The sequence below is a fragment of the Octopus bimaculoides genome, chromosome 6, assembly GCF_046866305.1.
Source record: "Octopus bimaculoides isolate indiv1 chromosome 6, ASM4686630v1, whole genome shotgun sequence".
Classification (NCBI taxonomy): Eukaryota; Metazoa; Mollusca; class Cephalopoda; order Octopoda; family Octopodidae; genus Octopus; species Octopus bimaculoides.
Window position 1 is genome coordinate 75488193 of NC_142933.1, and position 17739 is coordinate 75505931.

Sequence of the window (17739 nt, forward strand, 5' to 3'; positions counted from 1 at the left end):
ACATTATATTTTTATGTTTACTTCACTCCCAATGCCATATGTAAAGACCTTGCCACTTTACATCATGTATTTTTTCTTAGCTTTATTTACCATTCTTATCTATGCTTGCATTACTCATTTACTGGTTGTAGCCATACTGTAACATTGGCACAGCCATGCGCTTACTACCATTTTTCATCAAACTTGTTTCCTCCATGCTCAATGTTTTCAGTATCTCTTTTTCTTTAATTTGCCTGCTTTTTTTTTTTTCATATTTTTTATTTCTTTTCATTTTATTTGTTTTTGTTTTGTTCCACACTACCAACATCTCCCATATATTACTCGTAATTTAGGATTAATTCATAATTGCATAAATTTTATTATAGAAAGTTGTTTATATATAAAAAAAAGAAATTCAAACAATTCTCAATAATGAAATAATGCAAAAAAAATTTTTTAATTTAAAAAGTAAATTTTTAAAAAAATCAAATAGACTTTCTCCATTTTCTTTCTTTTTTTTTCAGGGTATAATAAATTCTTTTGTATAATATCATATTATGATATTGCTTTGCATTTTTGGAAAGAGCTTACACTTCTTACTGTCTAATTGAATAGAGAACAATTTGAACTAAATCCAGCTTGAAAAGCAATTGCAAATGTTTCTCAGTGTACAAATTTTCAAAAGTCTGTTCACACTAACATAATAATGGATGTAAAACAATAGGAAAATATGTGTGTGTGTTAGCAGTTCAGCAAAAGAGGCTGATAAAATAAGTATTGGGGTTGATTTATTCAAGTAAAACCCTTCAAAGTAGTACCCCAGCATGACAACAGGCCAATGATTGAAACAAGTAAAAAGCAAAAGATACACACAACAGGCTTCTTTCATTTTCCATCTACCAAGTTCACTCAAACTTTTGCTAAGCTTGGGGTTAAAGTAGAAGATGCTTGCCCGAAGTGCCACTTAATAAGACTGAATTAGAAAATGTATGTTGTTGGGAGGCAAACTTAACTATGTGCATTTGTGTTTCATTAAACACAATATGACATTCTCATATTTCCTATCCTCATCCCTTGAATGTCATGTCCTCACAATGTTACATGTTGCTACTACATGTTTTCTAATGTTCCTATTGCCAAAGAATTACCTTTTTTTAGAGATAAAAAAAATTCATAGGGGTTTAAAAAAGTCACAACAAAATTGGTGTGTTTAAAATTTTTGACTCCATTGAGTAAAGGTCAATTATTTTGACTTCGGTCTTACAAATTAACAAGTTGATAGATAAATCAGATTAGTATTTTGATATCTTAGTCATTATACTTCCCATGCAACTTTTGAAAAGATCCAGTGTCCTTGCTGTCAACTGTTTTGCTTCATGCATTAATAAAATAATTACTAGTAATGAAATGTTAAGTAGTTAATCAACTGTATCTGATCTTCTCCCCTTTGCTAATTTTTCTTTTTTTATTTTATTAGTCCTTTAGTTTGGTTTAGCTTTCATGGCTAAGCATCCTGGAACATCTTTAGAGTTGAATCTTCTAAATCTTGGAGTCCATTGTTTTCTATTGGGTTTTTCAGTATTGTTGTATCTCTGGTAAAAGACATGTTACAAATTTCATTTTCTTTTCTCTTGATGTGTTAAGACACAGGATTAATTAAGAAACCATAATGCTGTTTAACAAAATTTTGTTTTTGTCTTTAGTCAGTAAGTGTTATTTCCTATTTGCTTCTATCTAGAAATCGAAGGAAATGACTACTATTGTCTTCAAACTTTGCTTTTGCAACTTGGACATCAATGTTTTGAAACTGACCTGTTTTCCGCTACATTTCAGACAGATTCAACTCTGAGTTGCTGAAGCAGAAATATCGTTATAGTAAATATTCTGCTCGATACCACAGATTTGCTTGTCAGTTACTTGACCGTAACCACTTAAGCATGTTCCATAGTGGCTGATAGTATGTGCATTTCTGATGATGTGCAGGAGTAGTGGGGAGCATCATAGCCATGTGTTGAGCAGGATTCTTTGGAGTTTGAATAAGTGTAAGAAAAGCAAAGTTTGAAGGAAATATTAGCCATTTTTCATACTTTTTTAGGGGTAAGCAAATAGGAAATAATAGTTACTACCCAAGGATAAAAATTGTGTTACACAATGTTATTATATTGGCTGAGTTAAGTTGTTCAAATCATAGTACTATATAGAATGTTGACAATTTAATCTTAACATATTCTTTTTTTTCCCCTTAGATTTTTATGGGAAATATATATTATTCCCTTTTGTACTTGAGTGAACACTGAAATGTACAAATAAGACAGAGACTTGGCAAGCCATATGACACATTGTTCATTTTAGGAGGGCAGCAGCTCCAAATAAGAACTGATACACTTTAGTCTCCTCACTAGTACTGATAGCACATTAAGATACACCCAGCTAATATTGTTAGATGTACAAAAAGAAACAGAGGATGATTTTCAGTGTTTGTTATGTTGTTTTGTGAACAAGATGACATAGGCTATGCTGACCCATCCAACTCATACCACCATGGTATACTTTAGATGATGGTGGTGATGGTGATGATAATGATTAGTAATATTAATGATAATAATAAAAGAATTTCTTGCTCTGGAAATGTTTATGAGAAAATAATCAGAAGTAACAACATTCTATATAGTACTATGATTGTTGTTAAGAAAGCTGGACTATACCAAGAGTAGGAACATACAAGTGAGATATGCTCCTTTGACTTATCTAGGAAGGCAATCATTTTAAACAAAAATTGACCTGGAACTGGGACAGTCCATCCAACTTATTCCAGCAGAGAAGATGGAACTAAAATAATTAAGATTTTATTTTTTTTAATGAATACAAATTTATATTAAAAGTAGTAATTTTTTTTTCTACTTTTTTTCTGGTAAATGGATATTGTTTCAAGCATTATTTATACCTTGTCCTAAGCTCCTGTTGTTTTATTATTAGTACTAATCCAGAGAGTCCAGACTATCATGCCCACTATCAGCCTTCATCTCCCCAGGCCTATTATGTATTGAATACACTAAAAGAACAGGTATGTATCTCAAGTTACTTTTTTTTCTTTTTTATTTGCTGTTGATGTTGTTTTGTCTAACCCAAGCCAGAATGGAACATGGACATTAAATGACAATTATGATAATGATGTTCAAATCAATGATTGTGAAATAAGGGTACTGGTTTACTATTATATGGTCTTGAGATCAAACATTGTTACCATAGCCACCATGCTTTTAACATGAACATGATGATATTGGTAACAGTGATGATGATTGTGTTATATAAATCATACAGAACCTACTTGCTGCTGAACAAAATGCTTAGTGGCATTCTGAGTTCAAATTCTGCAGGGTCAATAAAGTAAGTACCAGTTGAGCACTGGGGGTCGATGTAATTGGCTTACCTCCTCCCGCCAGAATTGCTGGTCTTCTGCCAAAATTTGAAACCATTATTAGTGGTAGGAACTGCATCTAGCTATAAAAGCAATTGTACCCAAAATCTGCAAATGCCAAATATTTTACAAAAGTTATCCATTGCATATTAGCTTCAAAATATGGATGTAAAAACACTATTAATATATTTGAAAATCAGAGCAATAAAACTATATCCTGGTTTATTGCATATCTCAAATGAAACAGTTCACAAACTGTTAGGAATATGATAAGTCATTTATATTTGTTAAAATCAACTCAGTTAAACTAGCATGGTGACCATCAAGAATTACTGTTCAATAATCAGTGTTATAAATTTGTTGCCTTGTTTTTTCTCTCTCCTTCTTCAAGCAATGTGTTTGTTCTCCTGCAATGGATTTTCAACGTGGCGGTAAAAGCAATGATGAAAAGTTTCTCTTGTGCGGTAACTCCGAGGGACAGATTCTTGTATGGAATCTACCAGAAATTTCAGAACCTAAAACAACCTGTATCAAACAAGATAACTATTATAATCTGCCAAGTAAGTATAACAAATGCATTTTATAATTACCCATGTCTCCACTTGTATATATATATATATATATATATATATATATATATATATATATATATATATATATATATATATATATATAAAAAGATAAATTAAATATAGTGATATTCAATTGACAATCTAATAATTTCTTTATATTACGATATTACATTAAATTCTATGAATATAATATAGAACATAACATATTATATAACATAAATAATTATAAAAACCATAGAAGGCCAACAAATTGTTTCAACTTATATATATTTTTTTCTGATATGCATAATCACAGTTCCATTATACATATAGTCACTTCAGGGTCTTGGCTTTATAAAAAGACGAAATTCCATGTGAGAAGATGGCTGGATTGTATGAATTAATTCAAATGTCTGTGCTATGAGTGTGAGCATTAACCATTCAATGGTACATCAATTACAATTAAAAAACAACAAAAATACTTGTCATCTGAAAACGGATGATATAATTGAATTATACCAATATTTATATGGTATCCAACTGACGTACCAGTGAGTTGGATGTTTAACACACCTCTTTGAAGGATTGCTTTTCCTCAGTTTGTTACTTTATATATGTATATATGAAGTAGTCCTTTATATATATATATATATATATATATATATAAATTTATTATGCTGTTTCTAGCTATGATAATTTTAGTGAAATATTAAAGGATTAGGTCTAAAATAAAAACAAAAAATCAATGTAAATATTAAAAATACTAAAAACACACTTTGATAAAATATGCTTGAAAAGAACAGAATTAACTCTTATGTATATTTATGTACAAATATATTTTTATGTTTATACTATTGTCTATCTGTAAGTTATTCTATTTTCAAGCGCTTTACCCAAAAGTGAAAACAGCTCTCCAAGATTTATGGGATGAAAATCCAGCTACCTCTGTTGGATTACTCGATCAATTGGTGAGTCAGATCAGACTTATTTCTTCTATTTATATCAGTGTTGTGTGATAAGTAAACTTGTTGAGCAATTACATAATTTATTGATTAATACAGCACAATTTATCAGGATAAGAATGCCCTTTGGTTTACTTTTGTACCATGGATGCCATCTTCTTAATGATATTGTTGCAGGAGAAGTATCTGGTCAGGTGTAAGTCCCTATCCCTGGAGTTTGTTAACCTAGAGAAGGCCTTTGATAGGATTTCATGCTCTGTGATCTGATAGCTACTGAGGAAATTTGGGGTAGATGAAAGGCTTGTAAAAGCTGTACAAGTCCTGTACAGAGGTGCAGTTAGTAAGATAAGAGCCAGTAACAAGTATAGTGATGATCTTACTGCTTTCCTTGGCTTCATATTTTTAATGGTCCTTTTGATGGTATAGCAGCCAACCCCAATAACTTGTCCTTCTGTTTAGTCTACTTGGGATAGCCTCACTGTCTCTCCCCACACCCATTCTCATCATTCAACAGCCTCTTGTAATATTCCCATGCTTCTTTCTTCTCCATACTAGTGAGAGAAAGTGCATTGCTATTGTTCCACACACACACACACACACACACACACACACACACACACACACACACACACACACACACACACACACTTCTTTCCAACATCTCATATGTCACTGACTATTTGTTTAACTTCATATGAAACTTGATTTTGAATTTGTTGAAATCTAAAATATTAATCTTTTGCATAGTGGAGGCGCAATGGCCCAGTGGTTAGGACAGCGGACTCGCGGTCATAGGATCGCGGTTTCGATTCCCAGACCGGGCGTTGTGAGTGTTTATTGGGCGAAATCACCTAAAGCTCCACGAGGCTCCGGCAGGGGATGGTGGCGAACCCTGCTGGACTCTTCCACCACAACTTTCTCTCACTCTTACTTCCTGTTTCTGTTGTGCCTGTAATTCAAAGGGTCAGCCTTGTCACACTGTGTCACGCTGAATATCCCCGAGAACTACATTAAGGGTACACGTGTCTGTGGAGTGCTCAGCCACTTGCACGTTAATTTCATGAGCAGGCTGTTCTGTTGATCGGATCAACTGGAACCCTCGACGTTGTAAGCGACAGAGTGACAACAATCTTATGCATATATATAAATTGAGTAAAGAATGGTAAATTTGATTTTAATTACACTAAATTATAGTATTTTACTTGAAAGGCAGTGGTGGCAATTTTGTGTATGTGTGTGTGTGAGATTCTCCACATGCGTTTGCATTAACATCACTTGGACAGCAATAATGCCCCAAATAAACAGTATGCCCTACAACTTTGCTATTCAACATATGAAGATGTGGAATAAAGTAATTTGTTTTGAAAAACAAGTGCTGACATCAGAAGGTGTACCCAGCCATAAGTTATTGCCTGAAGAAGTTTTGATCAACACATGTCAACCGGGCAAAAGCAGATGCAAAATTGATCATGACAATGAAAATGATCATGACAAAGTAGTAATAGTTGTAGTAGTAGTAGTAGCAGCAGCAGCAGCAATAGCAAGAACCCTGAAACTGGTCTGCCTAGAGTAGACCTCTGATGAAAGATATTCAAGCCATGATATTCCCATTTTCTTTCTCCAATGGATTCATTTTAAGGAAGAATTTGAAGCTATTTGTATTGAGTTATGATGATGCTGATGGTGTGTATTGTTTAGCCTGAAACTACCTCTGATAGAGCAGACCCTGTGATCAAAGATATTCAAACCATGTTGATATCCCATTTGGCTGCTATTTCTGTTGAGCTATCACACAGAAGGCTCTACTTTTCCCTTTTTATTACATAAGTGCACTTTGATTTAATTGATTATTTCTTTTATTTCTAGTGTGAACAAAAGAGAGGTCTTGAAATTACTGCTACTATTCACATTCCATCTCAAGGTTTCGTAGTATGTGGTCGCCAGGATGGCAGTTTAATTATTGCACCTGCTACAAAATGTGTTATACTTCAACTGCTGCATAAGAAAGAACTAACTCCTAATAGTATGTATTTTTGTTTTTTTTTCTAGCTACCAAAATTTCTCCTAAATTTTATTATAACCACTGTTTTTTTTTCTTTTCTATTTTTGATTTTTACCATTTCTCTACAAATTGCAACTGGACTGTTATGTCAATATATAATTACTTACATTATTTACATTATTTACAATTGACGGCTATTTGTGCTCATCTTGTTTGTTGTTGACACAACATTTCAGCTGATATACCCTCCAGCCTTCATCAGGTGTCTTGGGGAAATTTCAAACCTGGGTTCTCATTCCTAAGGTATTTTTCGATGTTATTATTATTATTATTCACGTCACTGCTTGGAATCGAACTTGGAATCTTGGGGTTAGTAGCCCGCACTCTTAACCACTACACCGTATGGCCACGGGCATATGGCATAGTGGTTAACAACAGACAAGATGAGGACAAATATCCGTCAATTGTAAATAATGTAAATAATGTACATAATTCCTCATCTCTTAAATATAGAACTGTATATAATTACTTAATATATTGTTTACTTAGCTTGACATGTCTTCTCAAGTACAGCAGACCGGGACTTAGGGTGATTTGTTTTACTTGAGAAGAGACATCAAGCAAAGTAAAATTGGAGCCATCCATACACTCAGGCATGTTCTTTATGGCCATACCCCCACTCCCTCTCCTAGCTGAGATGTGTTTGTCTTGCAGGTGCTGGTTCCACATAAAAGTATTTGTGCCAGTACCATATAAAATGCTCTCATGCAGGTACCTCATAAAATGCGTTCATACTGGAACTTGGTGCAGCTCTCCTACTTGCTAGCTCTGGTCAGACTGTCCAACTCATACCAGCATGGAAAACAGACGTTAAATGATGATGCTGATGAATTATGATAAAATAATCCTTTCAGTCATGTACTAGATCTTGCTCATTAAGATATTTAAATTTGTTTAAATTATCCTATATTCCAAAGACATTGTCATTATTATGCCTCATCTTTTTATATGAAATTGTATAATCATGCATAAATATTTAATCCAAAATAAGTATTTTTTGTTATTAACTGTTTTGATACCAACCTGGCTGAAAAAACTTCTGGCTTTGTAGTACAAATGTCTTGTTTTCAAAAGTTTTGAATTAAAATCCTCCACCAAACCTTAGTCACAATTTGTGTTCCTAACACAAATGATAACTAAGTTATTTTACTAAATTCTTTGTTATATTCAAAATTAATTGAAAGAAACACAGAGCATCTCAACAGAAATAGTGTAACAAAAGGGTTAAAGAAGTTGAAATTCTAGAATTTATCAATAATAAAGACTGATAAATCTCTGTCTAATTTCAATCAATTCCCTTTTTTTTTTTCTTTCTTTTCTAATTCTTTTTTGATTTTTCAGAAATCAGTGTAAAAGTATTACAGGGACATGATGGACGTGTCACATGTTTACTATATCCATGTAATGAATCTACTCGTTATGAGTCTGCACATCTTATTTCTGGTGGAACCGACTTTTCTGTGATTCTCTGGGACATGTTTCAAGGGATCAAGCTCCATACGTTTACCGTTCATGGAGGTGAAATAACACAACTTCTGGTCCCTCCAAATAGCTGTAATGTAAGTATTTTTTTATCATGTATCATTTTTTTCTGTGGATAAGAGGAGGGTAGATCTTTATCATTACATAATAAACTTTTATCTTTATCTATAAACTGTTTAAAACCTTATTAATCTTTTGACCTTTTATGCACATTTATGACTTTTTCAAGGCCATATTTATAACCATAATACACTGCCTATATGTTTCAATTAATTTTCTCAGTATCTAGAATTTAGAATAGAATCGAGTAAAATAGTTGCTTGATGAATACATGTTTTCAAGGCATTGTGTACAATTTGATACCTTTCCTGTTGCTAACATTTACTCATCTTTCAAGTAAAGGTGTTTTCACTTCACTCATCTTTGAAAGCACAATGTTACCACAAAAATAAAACAGTAAGCATTGTCACTGTTGCTCACCGTGTTTTTTTTTTTTTAGAGAATTGCAAATGTAGAGAAAGAGACAAAAACATATGCACATGCTCTCTCTCTTTCTCTCTCTCTCTCTCTCTCTCTCTCTCTCTCTCTCTCACACACACACACAGTGGGCTCTCTAAAGTTTCTGTCTATCAAATTAACTCACGGACCATTAGTTACATTAGATAGCCCAAGGCGAAGGTAGAAAACACTTGTCCAAAGTGTCACATGTTGGAGCTGAACCTGAATCCACATAATTGTGAAGCAGACTTCTTTACCACTCAGCCATGTCTGTATATATTATAATTGTTTTCATTTACTGATAAAGTACTTTATTCCATTTCTTCATACATCAAATCATTACCAGACATTTTTGTTTCTAGGTGATATAGACTACTGCAGTGCATACATTTACACACAAACTCATGTATGATGGGCTTCTGCCCCCAAGTTTCTTTCACAGAGCATTGGTCAGCCAAGGCTATTGTAGAAAACACTTGCCCAAAGTGCCATGCTTTGGGATAGAATCTGAAACTGTATGGGAATATTAACAAAAACTTTTTCATATGCTACATAAAAAGCACTGGTGAGGGTGCTACATAAAAAGCACTAACATAGGGCCACAGAAACCATGCCAAAAACAGACTATGGAACCTGGAGCAGCCCCTGACATTGTCAGTTCCTGTCAAGCCATCCAACCCATACATTCTGTTTTAATGATCGGAAAATAAACAAAAATTAACTAAAATTAACTAGAAAAAAACAAAATAGATTCCAAAATGATTCAAAAATAGAATTCTCAAAAAAATAGATTCCAAAATTTAAAAACGCAATGAATTCCAAAATTTTTAAAAAACGGCAGGAACTTAGTTGCCAACTCAATAGATGCTTGCTATGAGGAACATTTTGTAGGTAGAAGAAGCTTGTCCTCACTATCATTTCTCTAATTGTCAATCTTAGTATTGTTAAGAATTTTTTATATTTCCAGTGAAGGGCCTTAATTGAAATGTCAGTCCTCTCCTCTTCTTATTGTACTTTGTGAACTTTATGCAAATTTGAAGCATCTGCCATGGTGTTTATGTGTAAATATGTGTATATTTTTCATTTACTTAAAGCCTCGGATTTTGACAGCTATATGTTCGGTCGCAAGTGATCATTCTGTAACTCTCTTGAGTTTGCGTGAAAGGAAATGTATCATGTTAGCTGGACGGCATTTGTTTCCTGTTCGGGTAATAAAATGGCGGCCTCTGGATGACTTTATGGTGGTAGGTTGCACTGATGGGACAGTGTATGTCTGGCAAATGGAAACAGGTGAGCAATGCAAGTTTAAAATTTATCTATGTACAGCTATTAGTAATTTGATTCGATAGTTTTTCTCAATATTTTTCAGTAGTCAAAAAATGAAATTAATATTCTTTTCAGATCATTTTGCATTTAAAATAATTGAAGATTATAACATAAAAGTGAAGATAAAATCTTCAGTAATTCTTTTGCACTTCATAAAGCAGATTTGTGTTTGATGTAATTCTTTTTATTTTAAACATGTATAAGTTTTAGAAAATAATTATGCCATGTTGGACCTCAATTATAACATATATCTACTATTCATGATCACCAATACTTTCTATAGAAGTTAAAGATTTCAATTTTTTCCATAATACTCCACATTTCTAACTTTTGCTTATTATTTTTTTAAAAGGTCACCTTGATCGGTGTGTTCATGGAATTATTGCTGAAGAAATTCTCAACAATTGTGATGAAAATGCAGTTGCAGTAGAAGCATTAACAAATCCAAGTATAACACTCACTCAAGCCTTGAAGCGGCGTAATTTAGCCACTTTCCGGAACCTTGCTCAACAAAAACTAACACAAAATCCTGGGCCTACTCAAGCCCAGCCTTTGATATCTGCTGCACCAAAACCAGAACTAGTTAAGCCACAAGCATCACCCTTACTTATACAGGGTATCCGCACTAACACCAACAATCCAGATGCCCATTTGTTATTCTTTGATACAGAATCCCTTATAGGTAAGATAGTAGTTATTAAGATATCTTTTGTTTGCTTAGAATCCTAGTTTTCCTTTCTAGAAATGGTAAAATTATTCATGTTTTTTAATGAAATATTTTTTAATGATAATACTTTCTCATCTTTCAGACCAGAAATCCTTTTTTGCATTAAAGTTTTTTCTTACCCACCTCTGCTTTTCAATTCTTTGCTTGTAGTTCAACTCTTAACTGAAGAGTATGCTTTGATGACGCCAGGTGAAATAGAAGCATTTAATACTACCAGTCCTACCATGGAAAGGTTACACAATGCAATACAACCAGAGGTCAGTGAAGCGGCTGTGAAAATTGCTGGTAAGCTATAGATTACTTGTAACAATTTTTGTATGATCTGTCATGTTTGTTTGGAACTAAGGAATTAGCATTAACATGCATTCTATTTATGTCTTTTATAGGCTTAATTGCTAAAGTGAAAGACAAGGCAGAAAATGTTGGTCACAAGATACAAAATAAAGTTGAAGCCACACAATATTCTCCTCAGTCATCTCCAAAACAAAGCAATCGGCCATCTGTGACATCAATTACCTCAGAAAAGCATCGACCAAATAGTATTCACATAAAATCAATTGACATAACCATGGAAACTGCTCAGCTATTTATGTCATGCTTGCATGCATGGGGCCTTGATCCTGATCTAGACAAACTTTGTCACAGCAAGCTGGGCTTGCTGCGACCCAAGAGACCCGTGTCTTTTGGCTTGTTCTCTCGCCATGGGCACATGTCTCTTTTACTTCCTGGTGGACACAAAAAGCAGTTTCGTCTTCAGCAAAACCTTTTACTTCAGAATGTGATCTCAAATAAAAAGCCAACTTTAATAGAGCAAGTACGCCAGAAATCTATGGAAGATTTAATTACTTTTGATGATCTTGAAATGGATTCATCAACAGAAAATGATGACAATGAAAGCGATGCTGCTTTAGCAATGAATAGTTCTAACACTGGTGACAGCTTTGCTGAAGATGAAATTCACAGATTCTCTACCAAATCTCGTTGGCAGATATCACAGGCTATTACTACTCAACATCTTTTGAGTGTCATTTCTGTTGCTAACACTTTAATGAGTATGAACTATGCTTCTTTTTTGGAAGGAAGTCATTTGAAACGAATAAAAAGGTAAACTAAGCTTCTTCTTTTTTTTTGTAATATTCTTTCTATTCAGTTAGTTGTTTAATATTGTATACTAGATAATCTCAGAGAAACAAAAACTACTTAAACACAGAGTAAAAATATTTTTAAAAGCATCTTAACAGAGAAAATAGAAGATAGGCTGAAAATGTATGCCATGCAGTTTGATTTTGAATAGCATCAAGAAATTTACATTCATTACTAAATAGCCGTCAGTGAGGTCAAACACAGTCTTTATCACTATTCCATAAGTATTTGTATTCATATTGAGACAAGTGAAGTTGGTGTCGTGACCAATGACAGTACCGCCTGATTGGCACTCTTGCTGGTGGCACATAAAAAAGCACCATTCGAGCGTAGTTGATGCCAGTGCTGGCTGACTGGTCCTGTGCCGGTGGCACGTAAAAAGCACCATTCCAGTGTGGTTGTTGCCAGTGTCACCCGACTGGCTCCCGTGCTGGTGGCATGTAAAATGCACCATTCAGGCATGGTTGATGCCAGTACCGCCTGACTAGCCTTCATGCCAGTGGCACGTAAAAAGCACCCACTACACTTTCGGAGTGGTTGGCATTAAGAAGGGCATCCAGCTGTAAAAACTTTGCCAGATTGGATTGGAGCCTGGTGCAACCTTCTGGCTTGCCAGCCCTCAGTCAAACCGTCCAACCCGTGCGAGCATGGAAAGCAGGCATTAAACGATGATGATGATGACATAGAAATCTAACTTGCTAGCTACATAGATAGATAGATAGATAGAAGAGAATAAACATTTCTCTCATTCCTCTCCCATCGATTGATACCATGTTCATCATAATATTCATTTTTCTTTAAAAACTCTTTTTTCTTAGACGGAAAAAACAACAATCATTAAGTACAATGGCACAGACAGACCCTGATAGTGATGAAGAAGGAGAACGAGCATCAATTCAACAAGCTCAAATTAAACAAGGTTGGAGCTTACTTGCAGCTTTACACTGTGTTCTTTTACCAGAGCTAGTTGGGTCTGGTAATTACCAAGCACCACAAGTAGAAATGTTGGCTAGAAGATGGCAAGACAGGTGCCTTGAAGTAAGTGGCATTAATTTATTTGATAAACTTATGGGAGTTGAATCATTGCTTTCCATTGGACCATTATTCACATTACTAGACAAATATAATTTTCAATTTTTTTTATACTTTGTTCAAATGAAATTGAACTGTACGAACAAAGCTGGGTCTGCAGATAATTTTAAAAAATCATGGGAGTTTACTTGCTATTGTTGCTTTAGCTCAGGTTCTCACAGAGCAGAGCTATGATTAAAGGTGTTGCAGCCATAACCATCCTTTTTTATATATATATTTTTTAGGCACAAACATATCTAGGACTATATTATCCTTTTTCTCCTTAACATTTTAACATGGCAGAATATAATTTGAGGAAGATTAGGCTGCTTATTCTTTTAGGTTGAGTAATTGCATTATGGCTTTCTTGTTGGATTGGAGCTTGCAAAAGTAATTTGATGTTGAAGAATGGTGTCACTGTTCAAATAGCAGCTTTGAGCTGCAGCCAACTTTTGCTTTACTACCCAAAGTATCTCCACCAGTGTCTTTTCACAAGAAATTTGTGAGCACAATTAGATTAAAACTTTGACAATATTTTCTGTCCTCCCAGAATGTGGAGATGATGGATAGTCTGACTTTGGTGAACTAATATCTCAGCAGTTTACTATAAATAGTGCACAGCCTGGTTATCAAAAACCTTGCCAGAACATATATGTCTCAAAGCTTAAATCATGTCTTTCTTATACTGCATTTACATGGTGAAAAAGTCTCTGGAGTTGATGGTCTGAGCCATGATCTGCTTTATATCTGTTTCTTTATAATGATGTGGATAACACTATACATACTTTACCAATTAGTCTGAGACATATGTCTGAAGAAGGATCCTGTCTAGAACATCAGAGCTCATCTCTCTCTAAGGTACATGGACATGTCTTCTTTTATAAGCATTATATTAATCAGCTACACTGAATGCTGTAGAGGAGAGATAAGTATTCAGTGAACCAAATCTATCTTATTTTCAACATTCTGTTTCATTTACTTTCAACACTTTGAGAAAGATATGATGTTATATTTTCTCAATGCCGTCCTTTTATAAATGTCAGGTTTTGGGTTTGGATAACAAATCTTAATTGACTAAACAAGCAGAACAATGACTTTGAGGTAATGGTTCATCATAAACAATCTTGATTAATGTGTTCAAAAAAGAGACAACTGCTGTTGTTTGGAAATGTAGTATTTATAATATATGAAGTAAATAAGTCCTTTGAATTGGTGTAAGTAACTGAGGAAAATATGCAAGAATGTCAATAGATCAGATCAAAGAATACCTTCCCTCATAGATAACATACATAGGATTGAGACACATAAGATAATGTTATGTATATCCATCTAATCTAAGCCAGTAAGTGGATACCAAGACAGTAATGATAATGACAACAAGAACAAGGATGGATGGATTGGGAGATAGTAAACATAAACTTCCTTTAAATGATGTTTTCTTCTACTCCTTTGGGTACCGGACTTATTGACTTGTCATTTTTTTGTAGTGAGGGATGTTGAAGTTTACCCTAAATCATCTACGGTTCACTTCCTGGAATGCTTGTCATCATTTATTAGGAACCTCTTTCTGTGCAGATGCATCATCATTTTGCTTGGTTTCTTTCACACAAAAAATATCTTTGATATACTCTTTTCACATTTACCTTGTTTTGTGCAGATTCGTGAAGCTGCTCAGGCTTTGCTCTTGGCTGAATTACGGAGGATAGGTCCAGAAGGTCGGAAGAAAGTGGTTGATGAGTGGGCCCCACATCTGCCTACATATGTTGATCCTAGTGTCAGTCTGATGAATGAGAACCTTCATAAAGGTGAAGGGGATGAAGAAGAAGAGGATGAAGAAGAACAGATATTAACTGGTCAGTTAACTCAGTTATTTTATTGTTATATTGAGCAATACATGTTGGCTAAGTGCAGTGCTTTTAGCCTCTGCAATAAATATATTACATTTATTTGGTTAAGTTCTTGACAAGCACAAAAGCCACAATTTCATTTCAGTTTCCTGTTGTAGTGTACCCAAAGCTTCACTGGTTTGAAAAATCTATTACTTAAGCACTTGTCCAGTCTCTAACTTGCTGGATTAGGGAAGTTCAAAATGTCTGAGTATATATCAGATACCATAGCAACAAATTACAATTTTTTAAATAAATCATCATTGGTCAGAAATGAACTAAAGATGCAACAAAATGTGTTATTTAATTTTCCAAAGTAATCAGAGAAGGAAAATCTGGTTCATTTATTCCTGTTAATAAACTGAAATATATATTACCATAGAAAAATTTTAACTATGAGTTGTTTTTTTTCTTCTTTTTTTTTAGAAGGTGAACCACCAGCCAATAAACTCTCCAGCAATTTTGAATCACGCAGGAAACAGGCCACTGCAATCATCATGCTTGGAGTTGTAGGAGCAGAGTTTGGGCATGAGATTGAACCTAGCAAACGTAAACCGGACACAGACCAAAAGAAGCTTCGCCGTGCAGGCCAAGAAGGTTTTAGCTTGTCAAACTATTCACTAGCCCGTCTTACTAGTAAGTAAACATGAAACTTTTCTTTCTTATTCGTTATAGTTGTAGTGATAAGAAGACAAATAAAATAGCTCTAATGTAAGAATCAAACAGGGATGGCTGTGTGGTTAAAAAGCTCACATTGCAACCTCGTGGTTTTGGGTTCAGTCCCACTGCATACCACCTCCGGTCCTCCACTATAGCCTCACTTGACCGACCAATGCTTTCAGAGTGAATTTGGTAGATGGAAACTTTGTGGAAGTCTGTCGTGTGTGTGTGTGCATGTGTGAGAGAATATTTTTGTGTGTCTGTTTTTCCCTCCCTCTCCACTCTGACAACCCAGTTTGGCTAAAAAGACCAATAGACTAAGTACCAAACTTAAAAGCAAGCACTGGGATTGATTTGTTCAACTAAAGTCTTCAAGCTGGCATCCCAGTATGGCTGCAGTCTAGTCCAATGACTGAAACAAGTAAAAGATAAAAGATACAGAAATACAATCATAATAAATATTTAAAAATTATCTTCACATAACCTTATATGCTATTTGGGCACATGTTTAGTTCAGAGATATGAAGCATATGGCCTGGAAGCCAGATTTAACCTTTAACATGCTGTAGTGCATCCTGTCACTGTATGAGTTATCTCTCCTGTAGCAGCAGGGCAGTGGTAGGGGAAACAGTTCTCGAGAAAATGCAGTGTACTAAAGGTTAACCTGTAGCAATGCTAAGTATGACCCCAAATTCACTTTTATATAAAACAGATTCGACACCCATGGTTTAGTTTTTGAAATTCTTCCTGTGTTCAGTTGTTAATGCTTATATATCCCAGTCATAACTAGTAAAGATGAAAAAAGATTTTTAATTTCCCCTTGTGCTGAGTAGTTTTATTGTTTATGAATATTTTCTTTTTAGGTCATGCATTAACATTTTTGCTGTCACAACCAGCATCTCAGCGAATACCTGCTTACACACCTATTCGCCGTGCATCCATAGATTTGCTTGGAAGAGGTTTTACCGTCTGGGAACCTTACCTCGATGTATCTGCAGTTTTACTTGGACTGTTAGAGCTTTGTGTTGACGCTGATCGTTTGGTTCCAAAGTATGTTGATGCCATCTTTCATTGCATTGTTTCACAGAGTATTTTCTTTTAGTGATTTTAAAAAATTTTTTGTGTTATAATTTTTTTTTAATATATTTTTCCTTTTCCTTTTTTTAGCATGACTTTTGGCCTTCCATTGACACCCTATGCTGATGCTAGCCGCACAGCTCGACATTCATTGTCACTGATAGCCACAGCCAGACCACCTGCTTTCATAATCACAATGGCAAAAGAAGTTGCTCGTTATAATACATTAGCTCAAAACGCACAACCTCAGCATCCGCAGTTAATGAATTTGGTCCTAGTCAGAGCCAAAGCAGAAATATTGCGTGTTGTAGAACTTTTGGTAGATAAAATGCCAAATGATGTAGCAGAACTCCTAATTGAGGTCAGTATCAATGTCCAGTAATTTGTTTCCTTCCTGATCATTTTATGTTTTGCAGAAGCCTCCAGTTCTGTAGCTTTCTCATTTAGGAAAGTAATTTATTAATATACATGTAGGATCTTTAAGAATAAATATCTACTTTCAATATTTTGTGGGAAGGAAGTATTAAATGATTAGCAAAATATAGAAAAACATTCAAATCATTAAGAAATTAATGGTTATATATGCAGCTTATTGTTACCTATGTAACTTTTTAAGATGAAGTCTTTCTAGATGTATTTGAATGCAAGTGAAACAGAATACAATATCTTGTTTCTTTCAATATTAACAAGTCTGATAATACTTTGCTTAGCTTCTCTAATTAAAACCAACAAACATCCAGTGATAATCATTAATGAGAATTTCTATAAATCACATATTTGTTAATAAGCTCTCAATGAAAGTCTTCTGTTGTAAAATATCAATTTACAAAAGCTTAAATTTATTTAGTGTAAGAGCATTTCTATACCTATCTTTTTCATATAAAGTGGTACCTTACA

General features: G+C 34.3%; 1 protein-coding gene across 4 annotated transcripts in view; it reads left to right on the forward strand.

The window, feature by feature from the left end:
* LOC106880060 (WD repeat-containing protein 7) overlaps positions 1–17739 on the forward strand; it is a 100407-nt gene that overhangs the window by 79728 nt on the left and 2940 nt on the right. For all 4 annotated transcript variants that reach the window (XM_052968709.2, XM_052968710.2, XM_052968711.2 and 1 more), the window contains 14 exons: positions 2956–3043; positions 3789–3957; positions 4834–4916; positions 6777–6933; positions 8314–8531; positions 10047–10242; positions 10631–10960; positions 11156–11290; positions 11392–12109; positions 12967–13186; positions 14877–15072; positions 15532–15741; positions 16629–16815; positions 16933–17203. In XM_052968709.2, the coding sequence (XP_052824669.2) occupies positions 2956–3043; positions 3789–3957; positions 4834–4916; positions 6777–6933; positions 8314–8531; positions 10047–10242; positions 10631–10960; positions 11156–11290; positions 11392–12109; positions 12967–13186; positions 14877–15072; positions 15532–15741; positions 16629–16815; positions 16933–17203 (3178 nt within the window). The remainder of the gene's footprint in view (positions 1–2955; positions 3044–3788; positions 3958–4833; positions 4917–6776; positions 6934–8313; positions 8532–10046; positions 10243–10630; positions 10961–11155; positions 11291–11391; positions 12110–12966; positions 13187–14876; positions 15073–15531; positions 15742–16628; positions 16816–16932; positions 17204–17739) is intronic.